Source organism: Diorhabda sublineata, chromosome 1, assembly GCF_026230105.1.
Source record: "Diorhabda sublineata isolate icDioSubl1.1 chromosome 1, icDioSubl1.1, whole genome shotgun sequence".
In the NCBI taxonomy this organism is placed as follows: domain Eukaryota; kingdom Metazoa; phylum Arthropoda; class Insecta; order Coleoptera; family Chrysomelidae; genus Diorhabda; species Diorhabda sublineata.
Window position 1 is genome coordinate 11713715 of NC_079474.1, and position 21771 is coordinate 11735485.

Sequence of the window (21771 nt, forward strand, 5' to 3'; positions counted from 1 at the left end):
AGTTTTTTCAAGCGCCCGGTTGTGGCAACACTTGATTTAAAAACTAATTGTCAAATTTGTCAAACTTAAAACTATGTTATGGTAAATGTTGACTTATAGAAAAACAATAATTTTCAACGTAAAATCAATTTAGAATTAAATAATAAGAATGACGAGTCGTGTAAAATCGGGTACCACTAGAGTAGAAGTAGAAATAGAAAAAAATCGTGAAGAATCCAATTGGTTGAGAGTTATCGAATTAGCAGAACAATTAAAGGAAAAATCTCCAGATTGTGGTAAAGAAAACAATAAAAAAGGTAATCAAACGATGTAAATACACTAATTATCATTAATTATAGTGTGTTTGGCTGATTTTTTAATTGGTGAGGGTAAACTAGAGAATTTTTTCGAAGAATGGCCACCAATAGATGCGAATATCAATAGAGCAAAATTAGGTCTAATAGACGCCAAACGTTACCTAAACATGGTCGTAACAGAAGAAGGCATTAAGGTAAATTTAATATTTTATAAAATAAAGTTCATTTATTGTGTAATGAAGTTTCAAGGTTGTTTCTAGTTTTAAATTAAATGTAAAGTAGAAAATACATAATTCATTAATTACAATTTGATGTAATAACTATGTTTTAATACTTAAGTGATTGTAAAATGAATTTTTCCAATATTATTGGTAATAATAATGAGATGGGGTTCTATTTGGTGCCATTTTATTATTTTTCGAAAATATATAAAATGTTTTTGGAAATAATTGATATATTTTTGAAGGCAGGAGTGGCAATGGATGCACATTTGCTCTTAGGAAAGTTGCAGTATGCTTGCGGCCAGTACACAGAAGGTTTAAAACATTTCAAATTAGCCGATTTACAAAATTTAACAGAAAAAAAACTCCCACTGTAAGTAACATAAAATACACACAGTGACAGTTTTTTTTATTTATGGTGAATGTTTTTAGTCGTAGTTTGAAAATAGTAGCTGAATCATACGCAGTTAAAGCTTTGTGTCTTCAAAAAGATGACGCTGCAGCTAGTAAATTCAAAAAAGCCGAAAAACAAGAAGAGATGTCTAAATGTTTAGATTTAGCCACTGACTTGAGTCTTCTTTATATGCAAAAATTGGAAAAAGAACTAAATTCCACATTACCTACTTTCAGTACTGGTAAGATTTGTTTCTTATCAATTTAAAACAAATATGGTTCAAAAAATAAATTGAATAAGCTTGATTTCGTAGGAAGTCATTCCCCACAGCCACCAGCTCAACAAAAACCACTTGGAGACATCTTGGAACAAGCGATTCAATTAACACCTGTATTTCTTTTACAAAAAAACAAGCCTGAGTTAGCTTTAGAAAGGTTAGTGTAAAACAGAAACTAAACTAACTTTAAATCAATTTAAATTGAAAATAATCTATATAGGGATGAATTTATTTTATTTCTAGATACAGAAACACCCTTTGTGCTATAGAAGCCCACGGTGTCAATAATATTAGACTGAAATTCATGTGTCAAATGGCTGAATTGATACTACAAGGTATGTTAGGAGAAAAATACAAAGCCCCTTTGAATTCTGTACCAAAAAATTCAATATGGAAACCGAAATACTATGCTTCATTGAATCAAGTAATTATATATATTTAGTTATTTAATTTGTAACTTAATTGTTTATATTTCAGTTTATTCCTAGAAATGAATGCGAAGAGACAATATTATTGCTATTGGTAGCGGAATCTATGGCTGTGAGGAACGCTGTATTATCTCAGTCCCCAGAATTCAAGGAAATCAGAGTCAGTGCTTACCAGGATGCTGTTACCGTTTATGATTTATTAGCGGTAGCTACGGTGCGTTGGGGTCAAACTGCTCTGCTACAAGAGGTATTCTAACCATTAGGGCTCGTCTGTTCATTGTTATGCGAAAATTGCATATTTTGATAGTAGATAGAATTCGTTTTTCAAAAATTAAGAGTGTTGAAATCTTGGTGATGGAATAAATCACTTTTATGATCATGAAAGTGTCTCTGAAGTTGAACTGCAGCCAAAAGGGCGACCGAAAAGCTTTATTATGAATATACAGTGCTTAATATGTGTGTTTTACCTATAATTTTTACCTCTAATGCCTATGTTAATGAAACTTCAGTGGATTTTGAATTTATTATTGAATTTACTTTGAAAAAATCTATTTTTGTTGCAATATTAGTGTCTATATTGAATAATTTTGCCTCTTAATTGAATCAGTTTCGTTTGGTTAAATAAGATCGAAAAAGAACCATTTTGGATTTTGTAAATTTGTTTTTTTGGGTGAAAAGTATAGTTAAATAAACAAAAACAAAACGATATTATATTAATATATAGAGGAAAAGTTTATGAAAAAGTTGTTATTTTCAAATTTTGGAAATTCAAAATGGCAGCTGCATAAAATGAATTTATATACATATTTTTATTTGCATATTTTTTAATACTTTAATTAAACAAAATAGATTTCTTTTCAGTTCTTTCTCAAGTTATTGTAGAAAATCAATTTTGTTTTGGATATTAATAAACTCTCAAAAATTTGAGTACCTCAAGTAGTATTTGCAACCTAAGACAAAATGTATTAGAGCATTCTCAAGCTTTCGTTGTTTTAAAAGAAGTTATACGTCTAGAACTCAACGAACCCAGCAACTGTCTGTTAATAGCAGTCAATATATTTTCTGAAACAAATGTTTTTCTCACCTTCCCAGACTAATAATCTCAAAATTCAATATTTTCGTTGTACAGGGAGTTATAACAAGTTCTGTCATCGTTATTATGTGATTTATAGCTGAAGAATTATTTAGTGCGTTGAGCCACTCCGGTCGTGTTCTTTGTTTACATTTTTGTTAATCTACATGTTCTCAAAAATTCGCTATTATTTCCATTAAAACGTGCAACAGTTTATAATTAAAAGAGTTTTAATTGAAATAAAAATATTTTTTAGTTAATTATTTATAAAAATTTTACGAAGAACAAGGTATATTTGATACTTATGTCAATCACATAAACATTTGAGTTCGCGCGCTTATTGCTGAATGGCTAATATCCAAATATGGCGGTGTTTAAGATTTTTCTCATTGGTTGTGGTCTATAACACGCCCTTTATACAACATGCGCTCGGAATGTAAACAAAGAGCAGTGCCAGACTGGCTCAAAAGAAGAAATTTATTTCCTAAATTAATTTCATACTATTGCCAATTATTAAATATGATCAATTTGGTTTTAAATGGGGAATTATAAGAAATTATTCATACTAGTGAATGTTTTGACCCACTTCTATTAATATTGCTGTGAAAAAAATCAATTCTATATATTTCGATGGTTTTATACAGTCTTTGGAACGTTCGATGAAGTTTTCGTTCGAAGAGGCTCACATGTGGAAGCAATACGCCTTGAGTCTTCTATCTATCAACAGATACGAACAAGCTTTCGTTGTTTTAAAAGAAGTTATACGTCTAGAACCCAACGAACCCAGCAACTGTCTGTTAATAGCCAAATTATGTTACGAACACCTCGGTTTACCCGCTGAAGGTCGGTATATATACGATGGGGAAGCGAAAAGTTTGTATTGGAACAATATTTCAGGTACCGATTTTAGTGTACGAGCGCGAGAGATGGCGTTAGTAGCGTACGGCGGGCTTCTAGGTAGATGTCACTTATACATAGGTATCGGTTATCATCTCCAAGCGGAAATAAGTGCGTTACGGAAAGAGAAGGATAGATTCCGACATGATGCCTTGAATAACTTTCGAAGGTATGGAATTTAAGGGAATTTTTTGTTTTGAAATGATCGAAATGTGAAATTTTAGCGCCGTGGAATTGGAACCGAATGATTATTTATCTCGATATTATCTGGGGCTTCAGTTGGCTGTGATTGGTGATATTCCGGAAGCTCAACAGCACGTTCGTGTCAGTTTGGACCTACATCCGGATCATTCGACATCAGTGCATCTTTTAGTTTTGTTATTAACGGCGCAGAGGCAACATACAAATGCCCTTTTGGTCGTGGAAAACGCTTTGGAGGAATATCCGGATAGTTTGAATCTCATGTACGTCAAAGCGTATTTAGATTTGCACGAGTTTGGGGGTGAGGTGAGTTTTTTTTTTTTTGATCCACTGTATATTTTCATTTCAATTTTTATTTTTTTTGTCTTTGACAATTGTGACAATTTGCTTGTTTTCGATATTTCAATGAGTGGAAGTTGATTTGTTAAATTCCAAATTGACAAGAGGGGGGGGAGGCGAGAGGGTAGTGGAAAAATTTGTGAAAATTTCGAGAAAAAAGAGAAGCGAATTTGGAAAAATGTTAGATATTGGGAAAAAATCGAAAATATCTCAAGTAAAATGCCAGAAATTGAAAAAAATAGAATTTCAAAAAAGGACTTTGTAGTATGTAGTAAAAATGTAAAGAATTATAAAAACTCTAAAAGTACGAAGAAATTCGAGAGATTACAAAAAAACACGAAAAACTGGATGAAGTTAAAAAATTCGTAGAAAAGTCTATAAACTCCGAAAAAAAAAAAGGAAAAACTGAGAAATGCGAAAAATTTAATTAACTCTGATAAAAAAATATAAAAAACTTGAAAATGCGTGAAAATTGTAGAATTCACAAAGAAAACTTCAATAGAAAAACACATCAATATGTGGTGAAAATGTGAATAATGAAAAAACCTGTTAAAAAATCCGAAGGAAATTCGATAAACTCCAATAGAAAACATCGGAAAAACTGAAAAATTCAATAAATTATGATAAAAAAATATGCAAAATTCAAAATAAAACTGAAAATGTGCAAAAAATTACAAAAAAGTTACGACAACCCGAAAGATGTTGAAAAATCGGAAGGAAATAGGGAAAATATTGTATGTTGGAGAAAATTCGAAAATATCTCGAGAAAAAATGTCAGATATTAAAAAAAAAGGATTTCAGAAATTCATAAAAAAATATAAAAATTTTCAGGGAAAAATCCCCTAAATATTTGTGAGAAATTCATAAGAAAATGAGAGAATTCTTTTGAAAATTTGTCAAATTTATAAAAAGGACGGAAGGTTTCCAAAAAAAGCATAAAAATTGTAGAATTTGGAAAAAATCTGTAAAAAACTTCAAAAGAAAAACACATAAATATGTGGTGGAGATGTGTGAAAAATTAGAACAAAAAATGAAAAAGTGCAAAGAAATTCGAAAATTTACAAAAAAATCACCAAAAACTTATGGAAGTTTGAAAATTCACAGAAAATTCAATAAATGCCGAGAAAAAAAAATGGAAGAATTGAGAAATGCGTGAAACAGTTGTATTCAAAAGAAGTACGAAAAACATTGGAAAAACTTCCAGAAAATCTATAAAAATATTAGGAAAATTAGATAAAATTGTAAAAAATGGAAAATACATGTAAGAGACAAAAGAAAGTTAAAAAATTCCGAGAAAAATTATACAAATTCATAAAGATTCTGATAAAATCTGGAAATATTGAAAAAAAATCGATAGAAAAAATGACAAATTTCAAAAAAGCCGTAATCAATTGAAACACATTTTTGTGAAGAATCGGCAAAGTATAAATTCTGGAAAATCGTGAGTACTGTACAGTATAGGTACAAGAAAATTGAAAAATCAGAAAATTTTTAAAAACTGATATTTTTATGGTTTTCTTTTCATCATAATATTCTTTATTTCCAATAGAAAGCGTTACTAACTGCCAAACAGATGCTTGAATTATGGAAAAATTTATACGAAGGCCAAGCAATTTCAGATATGCCAGAATGCGACAGGAAAAGCGATACCAGATCAGTCTTCCAACTATACACTTCTGAAATGTCAGATAAAGACTCAAGTAAGTATCAGATTTACTTCAAAAAATATAAAATTCCATTTTTTTATCGAAATTTTATGAATTTTCTTTTTTTCTGGCAATCAGTAGTGCAAAAAATCGAGCCAATCCGTCACTGGCATTTGTTCACTTTACATTTTATTCAAAAGTAACGTAAACAAAGCAGTGGCGGATTTGTTCGGTCGAGAAATATTATTTTATTTCAAAATCACGTCACGCGAAGCTTCTGACTTGAGCCGGCCCTGCAGTTTGGTCACATCGTTTCTAATAACATAAACAAACAACACGACCGGACTGGCACGAACCTTTAATACGAAGAATATTTGAAAAGATCGATTTTTGTAATTGTTCCTCTGGTCATAATTAATTTAATATCCTGTTAAGTCATCTATTAAATAAATTTTATTATAATTTACGTGAAATTTACCAAATTTCACTGAATTTTATCTTTTTGTTCATTTCTAAAACTATTACATTTACTTTAGTCGAGGATTGTCATAATAAGCTTCCTACTCAGTCCGGCCCTGCAGTTTGTTTACATCGCTTCTATCAACATAAACAAAGAACAAGACCGGCCTGGCACGAACGTTTAACACGACGATTATTTGAAAATATCATTTATTATGATTTCTATTCATAATTAACTTAATACCCTTTTAAGTCATGTATTAAATAATATTTATTACATTTTACGTAAAATTTACCAGATTTCACTGAATTTTATCTTTTTTATTCATTTTTAAAACTATTTCTTTTACTTTGGTCATAATAAGCTTCCTACTCAGTCCGGCCCTGCAGTTTGTATACATCGCTTCCAACAACGTAAACAAAAATCATGACCGGACGGGCTCGAATGAACTCACGTTATATATTTAAAAAATTCTATATCCACTACATTTTAATGGGAGAAAATAATAATTTCCCAATTTCAAATTCGTGTATATAACTTTTAGGTTCTTTACATTTACACAACATGGCCGCTTCGCGCGTAGAACAGGCCCTAAGCGAGGTAGCCAGCTCTGTAAGTAGCTTCAACCCTAGACCTGGGCCGCAAAGGGCTTGGATGTTGCAAGTAGAAATATGGTTACTACTAGCCGAGCTCTATCTAGCCCTAGACCAACCGACCGATGTACAAATGTGCTTGCACGAAGCTATGCAAATATACCCTTTGAGTCATCACATAATGCATATGGTAAGTATCGATTTACATATTGAATACATTTTTTTTTCGTAATAATTTTTTTTTATACAGAAAGGTTTACTCCACATGCACAAACAGCAATGGACGGACGCCAAAATGTGCTTCCAAAACGCCGTAGCCATCAATCCCCTTCACGTCAAATCCTTACAACAATTAGGGCTCGTTTACCATTATTTGGATTTTCAGGGGTTAGCGGAAACAACTTTGAGGGAGGCTGCCAAAATCGAACCGAAAAATCACATCACTTGGTATAATTTGGGGAAAGTTCTGGAAGCGTTAGGGGAATTTGAGAATGCGAGTAACGCCATGGCTACTGCCCTTCTAGAAGAACAAAATAGTCCTATTCTTCCTTTTAGCTCGGTTCCTTTATGTTTCGAATAAAAAATTTTTTTCTTTTCCAAATTAACGATTTCGTAGATATCGGGGTGACAGGTGACAGATTATAGTTGTCAAATTAACCATTTAATAATCATAACATTAAATCGTCAAGGATTTATAGTACTTCTACCGAAAATAAACAAAAATCTTCTTCTTTTTTCGTATTCCAACATCGTATTAAACATTTTAAATCTATTATTCTATGAAATACTTTGTTACGTTTGTCTATGAACTTTTATGCGGTGATATATTGTTATTTTTTGTATATTATTATCATTTTTTACTAGTTCTAAGGAGATTTAATATTGTTGGACAAGTAAACGAGTTTATTGGATGTAAAACCGTTTTATTTCATCCCTTAAGCAACAAAAATGGTATCGGAAATATTTATTTCCGGTAAACTTGGAAATATATTTGAACTTGGCAACGTTGCATGTAAATAAATTTTGAAAAAGTTGTTTGATATATCGTTTGAAATGATAGTTAGGCTCTAGTGACGTAGTATATTTCATGAGTGATTTGATGAATATAGGGTTTATCAAAAGTGGTGGTATTTTGATTTTTTTTTAAATTAAAGCACTATCTTATTTTGAAGGTAATATTTAGAAAAATCCGGAAAAATAATGAAAATATCAGAAAGGACATGAATTTGAAAAAATCTCGAGGAAATTTGGAGAATACGGAAAATTAGAAAAATAGGGAAATAAGATTGGAAAAAACTTGGAGAAAATATGACAATACGAATGTTTGTAAGAACTTTGGAAAATTTGATATAGAAAAAAAAAATGTGGAAAATCGATATACTGAAAACGTTTGGAGTTTAGGGAATTTAAAAAAATCCAAAATCGAAAATTAATTGAAAAACTGGGAAAAAAGTGTGAAAAATTAAAAAAATTAACAAGAAAATGAATATAATTATGAAATCTTGTAAAATATGAGGCTAATTGGGAGAAATTACGAGTAATTCTGAAAAAAATTGGAATAACAATGAAAAATGATCAGAAACACTCAAGGATCTCAAGAAAATTCGGAGAAAATGTGAGAAATTCTTGAAAAGATAAGAAAACTATTGAAAAAATTGGAAAAAGGGTTAGAAACATATAGAAAAATAATGGGAAAAATTTTAAAAATTATGCAAAATACTTAAGAAATTGAAAAAACTGAAGAAAATTTGGGGAAAATGTGAGAAATTCTTGAAAAGATACGGAAACCATTGAAAAAATTGTAAAAAAGATGGGAGAACTTGAAAAAAAAAAAGAGGCAAAAAACTAAATAAATTGTGAAAAAGTTCGCTAATTGGAATAAAATTCGGCGAAAATACCAAAAATTCTAGAAAAACGATGAAATACGGTCGGAAACACGTAGAAATAGAAGGAAATCAGAAATAAATTTGAAAAATAACGCAAAATACTTTGGAGAAAAACGATAAAAAAACTGAAAAAAACTCGAAAAAATAGTAGAATTAAAAAAAAGTTGCTAGGAACTAAAGAAATAGTATAAAACTATGAAGAAACATCGAGAAATTCGGAAAAAATTTACATTAAGTTTTAAGAATGATGCCAAATACTTAAAAATTAATTGAAAAAACTTTGAGAATCTGGACAAAAATTGAGGCAACATTACAGTTTTTAAAAAAACTTAAAAAAGAACCTAAAGGAAATTTCCTGAAGGACTTGAAACTTTTAAATTGAAACCCCTATCGAGTTTTATCTATTTCAAAAATAACTCGATACTTATTTCCACTTATAAACGTTTTAACCTTTAAAAACGTCGATTTTACTCTAACGATATCAAATTAAATATATATTTTTTTCTTTCTATGTAGCCAAAACCCCCTGTATAATGGAATAAAATAACAATTATAAAATATTTATTTAAAAAACGGAATATTTATAATCGAAACAATTTTTTTTAAAAAAATTCTCTGAAAAAAAAATATAACATGTCTTAAATTTTTTTTACATAAAATAGTCTCTATATACATTAATTACTAAGTCCGAACCTGACTTAGATAACATCACTTAAATTCTAACCTGTCAAAATCTTATATTTAAGAAATGAACGTTCTTAAATGCAAAACATCACCTCGATTTATCGACAATTACTGGCTATTAACAACTTTAGATAGAGACCAAAAAATAAGAAGAATGCCGAATTTAGTATTTCAATGTTACCTTTTAGTTATGGACGGGGTTTATTGAAAGTATCTAGTCATATAGGAACAATGACGTAAATACAACGCCATCTGGGATTTTTTAAAAATATCTTCGAATCCAAAACTACGAGGGTGATTCGTTATAATCTAAAAGAAGGAATGAGGTAAAAACTTATATAGAGGAAGTGTTATGAATATTTTGGCACAAAGTTGAGAAAATTATATATGAAATGGATTTTCGGATTCGATATAGGAAGAAAAAAAATCGATTTTTCAAAGGAAAATATTGAAATTGCATCTTCTTCTTTAACATATTGAAATATGAAAATTGCACTAAATTGAAATATTTTGTGGTATATCATATAAAAAATATATATTGTTTATGTGTATATATTATATACAGGGTATAATAAAAACTATGAACTGTTCAACAGTTTTGATAACAATAAAATAAAGGTAGTATAAAATGAAGTTTGATAACGATAGGTCGTTAAGTGAGCAAAACGTTTTTTGGAGTATTGGAATAAAAAATAAAAAAAAACGCCATTGGCGTGTTAAATACTGAATTAGAGGAAAAAATTCGAAAAAGGTGCGAGAGGCTCGGAAAAAAATTGAAGATTCTATGAAAATTTTGAGAACTTGAACGATGAAAATTTAAAAAGAGGATCAAAAAACTAAAAATATTTGAGAAATCTAAATAAATATAGAAAATTTTTAAACACGAAAAATTGAAATACAAGGAAATTTAAATCTGTAGAACAAAAACATTAAAGATGTGAGAAATTTTAAAAAGATAGAGGAAAATTGAAGAAATTGAAAAAAATTACGAGGGAGGGAAGTTAATTTTTTTTTAATTCTCATTAATTTTGAAGAAAAATGAAGAAAATCAGATGAGGTACGAAATATCAATCAATTTTTGAACGACAACTAGAAAATATAAAAAAAATTGAGAAACTGGATAAAACGGAAAGAATGTGAGGGCAAAAAAGGACGAGGGGACAAAAATTTGGAAACTGGAAAAAACTCGAAAATGTGGGATACATTTTGAAAATTCGAGAAATTGGGAGAAATTTTCGAAAAAGTCACGGGGACAGAAACCTTGAAAATTCGAAAATACAAAAAATTGGGGAAAATTTTGAAAAAGTGGGGGAAATTTTCGGTGAAACTAAAAAAACCGAGAAATTGGAAAACATTTCTGGAAAGTTTAAAAAGAGTTATGGGACAAAAATTTTGAAAATTTGGAAAAACTCGAAGAAGTTGGAAACAAATTTGAAAAAATGCAAAAGAAAGCGAAAACTTTGGTTGGCACTTCGAAAAAAATCGAGAAATTGGAAAAATTTTCGAAAAATTGATAAACGAAAAATTGGAAAAAGCGAAGAAAAAATTGAAAACTTTCGGTGAAAATCTGAAAAGGGCAAAAATTTTTGATAAAACTTCGAAAAATGGAAAACATTCGGTGGGAATTTGAAAAAACCGAGAAATTGATTCTTGAAAATTTGGAAAAACAGGAATAATATTGATATTTTCGGTGGAAATTTGGGAAAATTCAAGGAATTGAAAAAAGTGTGAATAATTTTCGAAAAACTGAATAACACAAATAAAATTTTAATAAATATTCGGTAAAAAAACTGAGAAACTAAAAAAAATTACAAAATGTTTTCAAAAATTGTCGAAAAATGAAAAATTCGAAAAACTACTAAGAAAATCCAATAAAAACATCCTGAAAAACCATGAAAAAATCAAATTTGCGAAAAATTCGAAAATCCCAAGTATTCGATCGACCATTAAGACAGATCCGGCTTCACAAATCCAAATACCAAACCTCAAAATTTCCATACGAATAATCCCCCGAACATGTCCACCATTTAAACTCAAAAAAAAAGAAGACGCAATTCACGTTTTCCGAACCAAAGGCGTTTCGGGACACGAAATTCCCACATCCCCATACTTGGAAACCCTATCATCCAACAGAGCAGGACTCAAAATAACCGGCGGGGGACTTTCCGCCGAATCGAATTTCCCATCGATCTTCAACATCATATTAACCCGCCTTTGATTCGATTCGTAAAACCCCCTAGTCCTCAAATGGGGTAAAGCGTATTTGAGCTTATTCCAAAACCACGGTTTACCCCATTCCACGTAAGTATTCGTATTCAAATACGCCCTTATATCCTCGTCCAATCTACCCTCGTCCAATTCGCTGTATTTAATCACCACCACGCGAGCTCTACCCTCTTTGACGGCTTGGGTATGCGCCGTTTTGAATTCGTGTATACCCCAAACGCTATCCAGGAAATTATTCGATAATACTACGAGGGTTCTTCGGGAATTTCGAACGGAATTCGCTATATGGGTCAATATCATCTCACCGGGTTCCCAATCTCTATCGTGGATGCAGGTTTTGAACGGTCTCGGACCGGATTCGAGAACCGGAAGTAGATTTTGCATGACGAATTCTTGATCTTTGTTAGAATAACTGATGAATACGTCGTAGATTTTGTCTTCGTCGATTTCCTCTTCGGTTACGAACCATAAACATAAATTTTTCGAAAATAACCATATTTTCACTTCTTGTCTGTACTGTATGTAAAATATTAAAGTTATAGTTGTCAGTAGCAGGAATGTCAGTATTGGTAAAACGGTCATTAATATGAATTTAGTCGATTTACTGCATAGATCTGTCTTTTCGATCAGTAATTTACTGTCTTCTTTGCAAATGACGTCGTTCGGGTTCACCTGAAATCAGATTATGGTTAGATTTATGTCGGTGGTGCGTGTGTTCAGTACTTTATCGCAGTTTAATGCAATTAATTTAAAAAATTGAAAAAATCACTTCTAGAATCCAAAAAATTGGAAACATTTGGAAAAAAAAATGGAAATGAATAAAAATTACAAGAAACTTTGAAAAATCAAGGGAAATAAAAAAAATTATGTTTTTGAATAAAAAAATGGAATTAAAAAATATGGAAATTCAATAAAGACGCGGAAAAATAAAAGAAAAATCGTAAAAAATGCTTTTAAACCCAAAATAGGGGAAAATGTTGTAAACAATAATGGAAAATAAGAAAAAAATACAAGAAACTGTGAAGGAAATGGAAAAATTACAATTAGAAAAAAAATTCATGATTAAAAAAAAAAATGAAAGAAAATTTCAAAAACAAAAATGAAAAATTGGAAAAATTATAAGAATCTTGCTGGAAAATTGAAGAATGAAATACGGAATTTCGAAAAAGACGCGAAAAACTAAAAAAAAATCCTTTTAAACCCAAAACGGAGGAAAAATTTTAAAAACAAAAATGGACAAATCATATGAAACTTGCTGGAATATTGAAGAATAAAATATGGAATTTCCAAAAAGACGCCAAGACTAAAAAATAGCAAAAAATTTTTGGAGCCCACTAAAAACGAAGAAAATTTTGGAAAAAATTGAAATTATTAAAAAGAAACGAAAAACTAAAAGAGAAATCGGAAAAAATTTTGATCAAAAAAGATTGAGGAATATTAAAAAATTTGATAAATTTCGAGTAAGTTCAGAAAAAATACAAAAGATTTAAAAAATATTGTGAATTTCGGAAATTCTACGAAGGTCTTGAAAAAATATTGATTTTCATAAAAATTTTATAAAAAATTCTTCTTAAACCCCCCAAAAAATTGAAAAATAACGAGAATATAAAAAAATGCACGTTTTTGGAAAAAATTTAGGGACAGAATATGGAATTTCTGCAAAGACGTGAAAAACTAAAACGAAAATCGTAATAAAAATAGATAACTAACAAAATTACAAGAAATAGTGAAAAAAATTACGAAAAATACCGAATTTTGACAAAATTGAAAATTCTAAAAAAAATATTGAAAATTTAAAAATTTCAAAAAGAAACCAAAGGATAACGGCGAAATTCGAGAAAATGCGTAGATTTGAATCGGATAATAAAAAAAAACACTAAAAAAAAGAAAATTTGAAGAAAATGTTTTAAACTTATAAAACCAGTGAAAAATAGGACAAAAATGTGAGAATTACGTAAAATAAATTCAAAATGCTTCGAAAAGTACCGAAAGAAAAAACAAAAGTCGAAAATAAAAGAAAAACTTGAAAAAAAAAGAAAAATCCTAACAATAAACAGAAGACAAAAATAAAAAAAAATACTTTGGGGATTGGACATTGTACTAAACACTAAATAAACCACAAAAAACACAGAAAACGGAAAATACCATTAAAAAAAAATAGACACAAACCTTCAAAATATCAAAGAAACAAACCAGTAAGTAACCGTCAAAAAAACCGAGTCAAAATAGACCTTAAAAGAAAATTTAAAATCCAGGACATGTTTTCTTCATAATTTAATCAGTTTTTTTATGATTTATTTAAAACAGTCAAAAATATAAAAATTGAAAATATATTTATCCATTAGACTTTTTTTTCATCATTTCCATGAATATTTTCATTACTTTTAAGATAAGTTGAGCCTCAAAATTGACAATCGACTTTTATATTGAGTTACTTTGAGTTTCGAACATAAAAAAAATCTCTAATCGACTTACTTTTCTATAATGATCCTTCATGAAGGTTTGCAGATCGATGGCTTCACATCCGCAATCCCAAGGATTATCCGACAATTGTATTAACGTTAAATTCATTCTACTATTCATCATTTCCAATAGCTCTGAACTAATATTCGTTAATTCGTTTCCGTTCAACTTCAAAATCTAAAAAAAAATTTCAAAATCGAATAAGGAGGTTAAACTACCCCAGAAAAACGAGGTTAAAACCCTCGAAAATTGACGGTAACACTCACCTCGATACCCTGTGGGATCCAGTTCAAGCCGCGAACTCTATTATTGGACAAAATTAAAATTTTGACGTTTTCGTAACCTAAACCGGGACGAAGACCACCTTGTATATAATTCCCGTCTAGATTGATGGAAATTTGTTTTTTCGGTATTTGTAAGTTGGGGAATTGCGTTAAATTCCTGTTAGTACAATCGATTTCGATGTAATCGGTGTAGGGTCTCCAAAAACATTGACATTCCTTGGGACATTGTACGATACCTTGACAGGTGATGTCGTTGGGTTTTAGATCGGTAATTTGGTAGCCCCTGTATGTATACGGTTCGACGCATTCGGTATTATCGACGTTGATGTCTATTTTCGCTTTTACCGCTATAAATAATTATATTTTTTTTATTTATTATACAAAAATAAAAAGGGAGATAGTTTTTGAATTGATATTGGAGTTTTTATATCTCTCCCTGTATAAATGAGTTGTAAAACGAATTTTAATTAATTTCTGAATTTTGAATTAATTTTGACTAGTAAGAATTACTCTCACTGTATAAATGGATTTTGAAGAAATTTTAGTAATTCTAAAATATCAAAAATGGGAGGAAGTTATAAAAAATTAAGGAATTTGAGAAAAAAATGGGGAAGTTTCATAAAAGAGGCAGGAATTCGAAAAAAATTGTGAGATCTTTAATAAAAATGAAAGAAAATCAGAAAAATCTTCAAAAAAACACAAAAAACTAAATAATTTCTTAGAATTTCAATTATATCCGAAGAAATATTAGAGAAATTCGAAAATGATGCTAGAACTATGAAAAAATTAGAAAAAATACTGCGAGGAACTCAAAAGTTTTAAAATGAAACTAAAAAAATTTGTGTAAACCTAGATCTGATATATAAGGAAAATTTCAGACTCAAAAAACAATGGAAAAACATTAAAAACTAGAAAAATATTTGTAAACATTTAAAAATAAGAAAAAAAGTGCAAGAAATTTGAAAAATCTGTGAATGAGAAAAGTTTAGATCAAATTCAAAGGAAAATATTATAATTTTGGCCAATACAAGTGATTCATATTGTATAAATGAAAAGCAAAAAGACTCTGAATTGAATTAAGAAACCATAAATGCAATTTGGACCCCCAAAACCGACTCACACTGTATGAAAGGAAGGTAAAAAAGATCTGAAATGAATTAGGAGAAAGCAGATACAATTTGAACAACTAAAATCGACTCACACTATATAAATAACAAACGAAAACGATTTCAAGTTAATTAAATAAGTACAGATACAAGTTGAACAAGTAAAACCAATTCACTGTAGAAATAAGGAGCAAAAAGGATTTGAAGTGATTTAAATAAGCACAGGCACAATTTGGACAAGTAAAATCGACTCACACTGTAGAAATAAGGAGCAAAAAGTGTTTAAATGCATTGAATAGAACACATATACAATTCGGAAAACCAGAATCGACTCACACTGTATAGATAACAAACAAAAAGGATCTAAATTGAATTAAATAAGCACAGTCACAATTTTGACAAGTAAAACCGACTCACACTGTAAAAATAAGGAGCAAAAAGAGTCTGAACAAATTCAAAAGAACACAGATACAATTCTGACTATTAAAATCGACTCACATTGTATAAATAACAAGCAAAAAGGATCTAAATTGAATTAAATAAGCACAGTTACAATTTGGACACGTAAAATCGACTCATACTGTAGAAATAAGGAGCAAAAAGTGTTTAAATGCATTGAATAGAACACATATACAATTCGGAAAACCAGAATCGACTCACACTGTATAGATAACAAACAAAAAGGATCTAAATTGAATTAAATAAGCACAGTCACAATTTTGACAAGTAAAACCGACTCACACTGTAAAAATAAGGAGCAAAAAGAGTCTGAACAAATTCAAAAGAACACAGATACAATTCTGACTATTAAAATCGACTCACATTGTATAAATAACAAGCAAAAAGGATCTAAACTGAATTAAATAAGCACAGTTACAATTTGGACACGTAAAATCGACTCACACTGTAGAAATAAGGAGCAAAAAGAGTCTGAACAAATTCAAAAGAACACAGATACAATTTGGACCATCAAAATCGACTCACAGTGTATGAATAACAAGCAAAAAGGATCTAAATTGAATTAAATAAGCACAGTTACAATTTGGACAAGTAAAATCGAATCACACTGTAGAAATAAGGAGCAAAAATAGTCTGAACAAATTCAAGAGAAGACAGATACAATTCGGACCACTAAAATCGACTCACACCGTATAGATAACAGACAAAAAGGATCTGAATTAAATTAAATAAGCACATTTACAATTTGGACAAGTAAAATCGAATCACACTGTAGAAATAAGGAGCGAAAAGTGTCTAAATGCATTGAAGAGAACACATATACAATTCGGACCACTTAAATCGACTCATACTGTATAAATAACGAGCAAAAAGTTTCTGAATCGATTGAAGACAACATGATCACAATTTTGACTATACAAATGACTCACTCAGTATAAATCAAGATCAAAAATAATCGGTAAAATATTCAAAAAAGAAATCGTTATCATTTGAAACTACTTCAAACGATTCACACTGTATAAATAAAAGATAATTTAAAAAAAAATGAAATATTCTCACCTGGCGTCATGTCGTTCTTGATATAACGAACCAAATCATAATTTCCGCAATCGCATTTCAACGGATTGCCACTCAAATACAAAATCAACTGCCTTTCGTCGTTATGATAAGCATCCAACTGCCTCATATTAAGTTCACTTTGATATTCCACACCCTCGAAGTCCACATCCCCAATTTCGTTGTTACTCAAATCGACTACCCTCAATTTCGAAGATAACGCCGAAGTGACTTCAATAACCTTGAAACAAAAAAATAAAACAAATTATTTCGAATCCACTTTGTATATGAGAAACTATACCTGAATGGTTAGTATTTTGTTGTAATTCAAACGAATCTCTTCGACATTCCGCATACCGACGAGAACACTAGGAAATTTCGTAATGAGATTATGTGACAAACTTAGAGATTTGACAGCGTCGCATCTGGCGAACGGACTAGCCCCATCTATATAATTAGCCTCGTAAACGTTGTTAGAGAGATCGAGTTGTATCAAATTTTTTAACCACAAAAAAGCCTCGATATGGATATCAGATATTTTATTATATTTCATACTGAGCGTTGCCAAATTTCTCGTATTTCTAAACAAATCTTCCGATATATAAGATATGTTGTTGTAATCTAAATTTAGGTATTCCAAATTTGATAAATCGTTAAAAATATCATCATCTAAAGTGTTTAATTTATTGTGGCTCAAATCTAATTTTTTTAATTGGCTCAATTTCCAAAATAGATTTTTTGGAATCGTTTCGAATCGATTCTTCTGCATATATAAGTAAATTATCTTGGTGGAATTTTCAAAAATGTTCCCAGGTATGTTTTCGATACCGGAATTTTTTATATTAACATTCGTTAAATTTTCTAAATTGGAAAATAATCCTTCGGGTAATATCAAATTTGGGTTATCCTCCATCCTGATACTAGTTAGATTCTTGTTGTTTTCGAATAAAGTCTTATTGACACGTCTTATATCGTTAGCTCTCAAATTTATTGTTTTCAATTCAATAAGTTCCGCAAAACTATCTTCTTCTATGGTACTTATACGATTCATACTCAATTCTAAGGATTTCAAACGTTTTAATCCGGTAAAATCCTTCCCTCTTATCCTAGTTATCCTGTTATTCCACAGATGTAGTTGTTTTAACTCGGTTAGATTCTGAAATACTCCTTGTGGTACTTCATTGAGTAAATTTCCTGTTATATGTAACACTTTCAAACCCGTTGGGAATTTGAAGCTATCCAAATCTGTAATTTCGCTATTTTCCATATATAATTGTGATAATTTAGGGAGATATTCAAGTATATCATCCTCTAATTTAATCCCCATGTGAAATAGGGTTAAAATGCTCAAATCTTCTAGTCCGTAGAATATTTTTTTGGTTATACTGTCTTCGGTTGAAGTATTGTTGTCCAATTTGAATTGCGCCACGTTTTTTACGTCAAATCTGTCGAGCATCGGTAGAAAATTATCCTGGGGTAAAGGGCAATATCGTATCGTCAGGGAATTGGTATGTCCACTCGTATAATTTGGTAGAAGATTTATATCGAACGTTTCCATATCGTAACAATCTATGTTTAAATAATTTTCGGGCATGGCGCGAATTAGAATATTGGTATATGATCGGGGGCATTGATATTCGTAATCTTCGGCGTACAAACATAAGCATTGTGTTGAATTATTATTGTCACATTGACTAGTGGAGATTACTTCTTGAACGGCGACAAATAATGTAAACAGAAATATCGATAATGCCATTTTAATCTAAAACAATGAAAAAAGTTTGGTACGTACAATAAAACTACATTTTTAAATCTTATACAGTCAATTCTTAAACAAATTTACATATATTAACCCCAAATAGTCTATTTATACATAATAAAATAATATATTCACATATAGTATGTTTTTAAAAGCGATATAATTTGTTTCTTAATAGCTATAAGCAGATATATTTTATTCAAGAAATGTCTGGTTGATTGTAAATAAATATAAATACTTACATACACAGACTGTATAAACAAAAACAAAATTAATTAAAACAGAAAGTATGATTCAAATTGAGAGAGTACAGATACAATTTGGACCACTAGAGACGACTCACACTGTATAAAACGAAAGCATACAGTCTAAATGGATTGAAGAAAACACAGATACAATTTGGACTGCTACAAATGATTTACACTGTATAAATTGAGAGCAAAAAAGGTCTGAATCATTCAAAGAGAGCACAATTACAGTTTGGACCACTAAAACTGACTCACACTGTATAAATCGACAGCAAAAAATGTCTGAATCGATTCAAAAGTGCACAATTACAGTTTGGACCACTAAAACCGACTCACACTGTATAAATCGAGAGCAAAAATGTCTGAATCGATTCAAAAGTGAACAATTACAGTTTGGACCACTAAAACCGACTCACACTGTATAAAACGAGAGCACAAATGTATAAATGAATTGAAGAGAACACAGATATAATTTGGACTGCTACAAATTATTCACACTGTATAAATTAAGAGCAAAAAGAGTTTGAATTGATTTAAAATAACACAGATACAATTCGTACAACACAAACGACTCACACTGTATAAATGAAGTAGGAATAGAGTTTAAACTAAATATATTTTTGACAGATACAAATGATTCACTCTGTATAAATGGAAAATAGAAATAATTGAGGGAATCAAACACAAAAATTAAATAGTAAAGGAAAATTTCAAGTTTTTATTTACCATTTTCACATATAGCACGACACACAATTTTCCAAAAATTAAATAATTCAATAGTAAATGTGGATGGAATAGTTATTATAGTTCTTACCTTAAAATTTTGTAATTACCATGTCATTAATTATAAATTAGAACCGACCATAAAATTTTAAAAATCAAACCAAATAGATTATGATTTGAATGATTCAAGTTTTGGTAAGCAAATACTTTTATCTAAATTGATAAACTTATTTATACACTTGTAATGTGCAATGTATATATGTATTTTTTGAAACTCAAAGTAGTTGAAATACCAAAATTCTAGTTATTCAACACTTTTGATTCACATAATATTGTCAAACAGCTTTCAGATTAGAAAAAAATGTGGTTTCAACAGACTAATAATTATAAATAACTGGTACCACCGCTAATTGATATTTAATATTTATATATCGATTCCCAGGCAGGCAATCCCAATAAAATAATTAATTTTAATATATATTTTATATATTCCAACAAACTCCTCAATATTTATCAGTTTTTTCCTCCCCAAGCAAACATGTTTTTCATCACATATTTACTACTATATATAGATTTGTTTGTAAAATAACATTAGACGTAAATTAATATGTTCGTCCAAATAATAAGCCAATAATATATCAAGGAATTTTATGAAGATGGTTTTAATATATTTAACAATAAATTATTCAAATTCTATAATACTCTAATTTCAAAGAGAATTCTCAGTAACAATAAAAATAATATTAAAAAATGTACTTACTCTGGTATATATTAACAATCTATAAATACATTAAAATTCAATTCTTGGAATTAAACAAATACTTCCATATTGTTTATAATCACCAATCTAATATCTGATTTACGGCACTTTAAATTCGATTTGTACAACATTAATTGTAACATTGACTACCTGTTATAATATATATTTTTCAAATAAATATTTTTACACTAAAACATTATACATATTTACACTCAAAACACGGATCTTATCTTAGACTAATCTGGACTAATCTAAGGATCTTATCCACTAAAACTTTGTTATGTTGACGTTTGTCGAATGTCATATTTCTCAATGTTGCCAGGATTACAATATTTATTACAAAATATGATGAATTTTTTTTTTCATAACACACTGAAAACGTCAGTTTTTTTACATAAATACATTAGTTTTATACAAAATCGTTGTTTACTTGCATATGTTGGAGCTAATATCTTGAGTTATTGATAAAAAATAAAATAATAGTACTGTAATGATCATATAAACATTGAAGTTTGGCAACGTAGAATTGATAATAAAACTTGTTTTTGTTTAATACCATTGGGAATTTCTGAAAGATAATTATCTAATGCAATATGTAAATTACAGTTTTGAAAATGAGTCTCGGAAAATCTGGATTCCGACTAAACCTTTCTTCGTATTTCCTATTTAATTAAATTTACTAACTAAGTATTTCATCACAAACAATTTTCGTAATACTTAGGCCTCAACTATACATGAATTTATTACTTAAAATAGTCATTGAGATATATTTTCATGAATTTAAATGTTATATTACATTTTTATTAGAATTAATTTGATAGATTGAAACCCATTGGTGCCTTGTAAAGAATTTAGTTAGGTTATTCTTTTCTTTTAAGCAATTTAGTCTCTATTGGTATAGTTACACAGCTATTGAATACTCTTGAACTGCTTTTAAGTACTTATGGGAATATTTAAACAACAGGAGGGAAAAGAATTGATATTAAGTGAGAAATAAATTTAGAATAATGTAAAAATTTCAATTTGTTAATAGTTAATGATATATTTAGGCCTGAAATGTGCATGTATATATCGATTAAAACTTGTATTGAGATATATTTTCATGAAATTGAATGTTATTTCACATTTTTATAAAGTAATTTGGTAGTTTAAATCCTATAGAGGTTTTGCAAATAATTTAGTTAGGTTATTGTTCTCTTTCATGTAAATTAGCCTTCATCTATATGATTGTACAGCTATGGGATATTACTGGACTGCTTTTACTTATTTAAAGAAATATTTTTACAACAGAAG

At 29.4% G+C, this 21771-nt stretch overlaps 2 protein-coding genes across 3 annotated transcripts; one reads left to right on the plus strand and one right to left on the minus strand.

Moving 5' to 3' along the window:
* The first annotated feature begins 33 nt into the window (after window positions 1–33).
* On the plus strand, window positions 34–7735 carry LOC130442403 (tetratricopeptide repeat protein 7B). 2 transcript variants are annotated; one of them, XM_056776490.1, is made up of 13 exons: window positions 34–275; window positions 339–490; window positions 763–890; window positions 950–1152; window positions 1225–1345; window positions 1432–1612; window positions 1666–1863; window positions 3333–3531; window positions 3586–3754; window positions 3810–4092; window positions 5675–5825; window positions 6776–7014; window positions 7075–7735. In XM_056776490.1, exons 1-13 carry the CDS (start codon window positions 149–151, stop codon window positions 7402–7404), a joined length of 2481 nt encoding a protein of 826 aa, XP_056632468.1. In that variant the 5' UTR covers window positions 34–148; the 3' UTR covers window positions 7405–7735. The 2 variants fall into 2 exon arrangements, with proteins under 2 accessions (XP_056632468.1, XP_056632478.1); XM_056776500.1 differs by having other exon boundaries at window positions 47–275; window positions 1666–1830.
* Window positions 7736–10078: 2343 nt separating this feature from the next.
* LOC130442396 (protein toll-like) lies at window positions 10079–20777 on the minus strand. Its single transcript, XM_056776477.1, has 6 exons — window positions 20479–20777; window positions 17290–18750; window positions 16992–17229; window positions 14350–14714; window positions 14096–14260; window positions 10079–12292 (listed from the first exon to the last, which is right to left on the minus strand). Exons 2-6 carry the CDS (start codon window positions 18742–18744, stop codon window positions 11450–11452), a joined length of 3066 nt encoding a protein of 1021 aa, XP_056632455.1. The 5' UTR covers window positions 18745–18750; window positions 20479–20777; the 3' UTR covers window positions 10079–11449.
* Window positions 20778–21771: the final 994 nt, after the last annotated feature.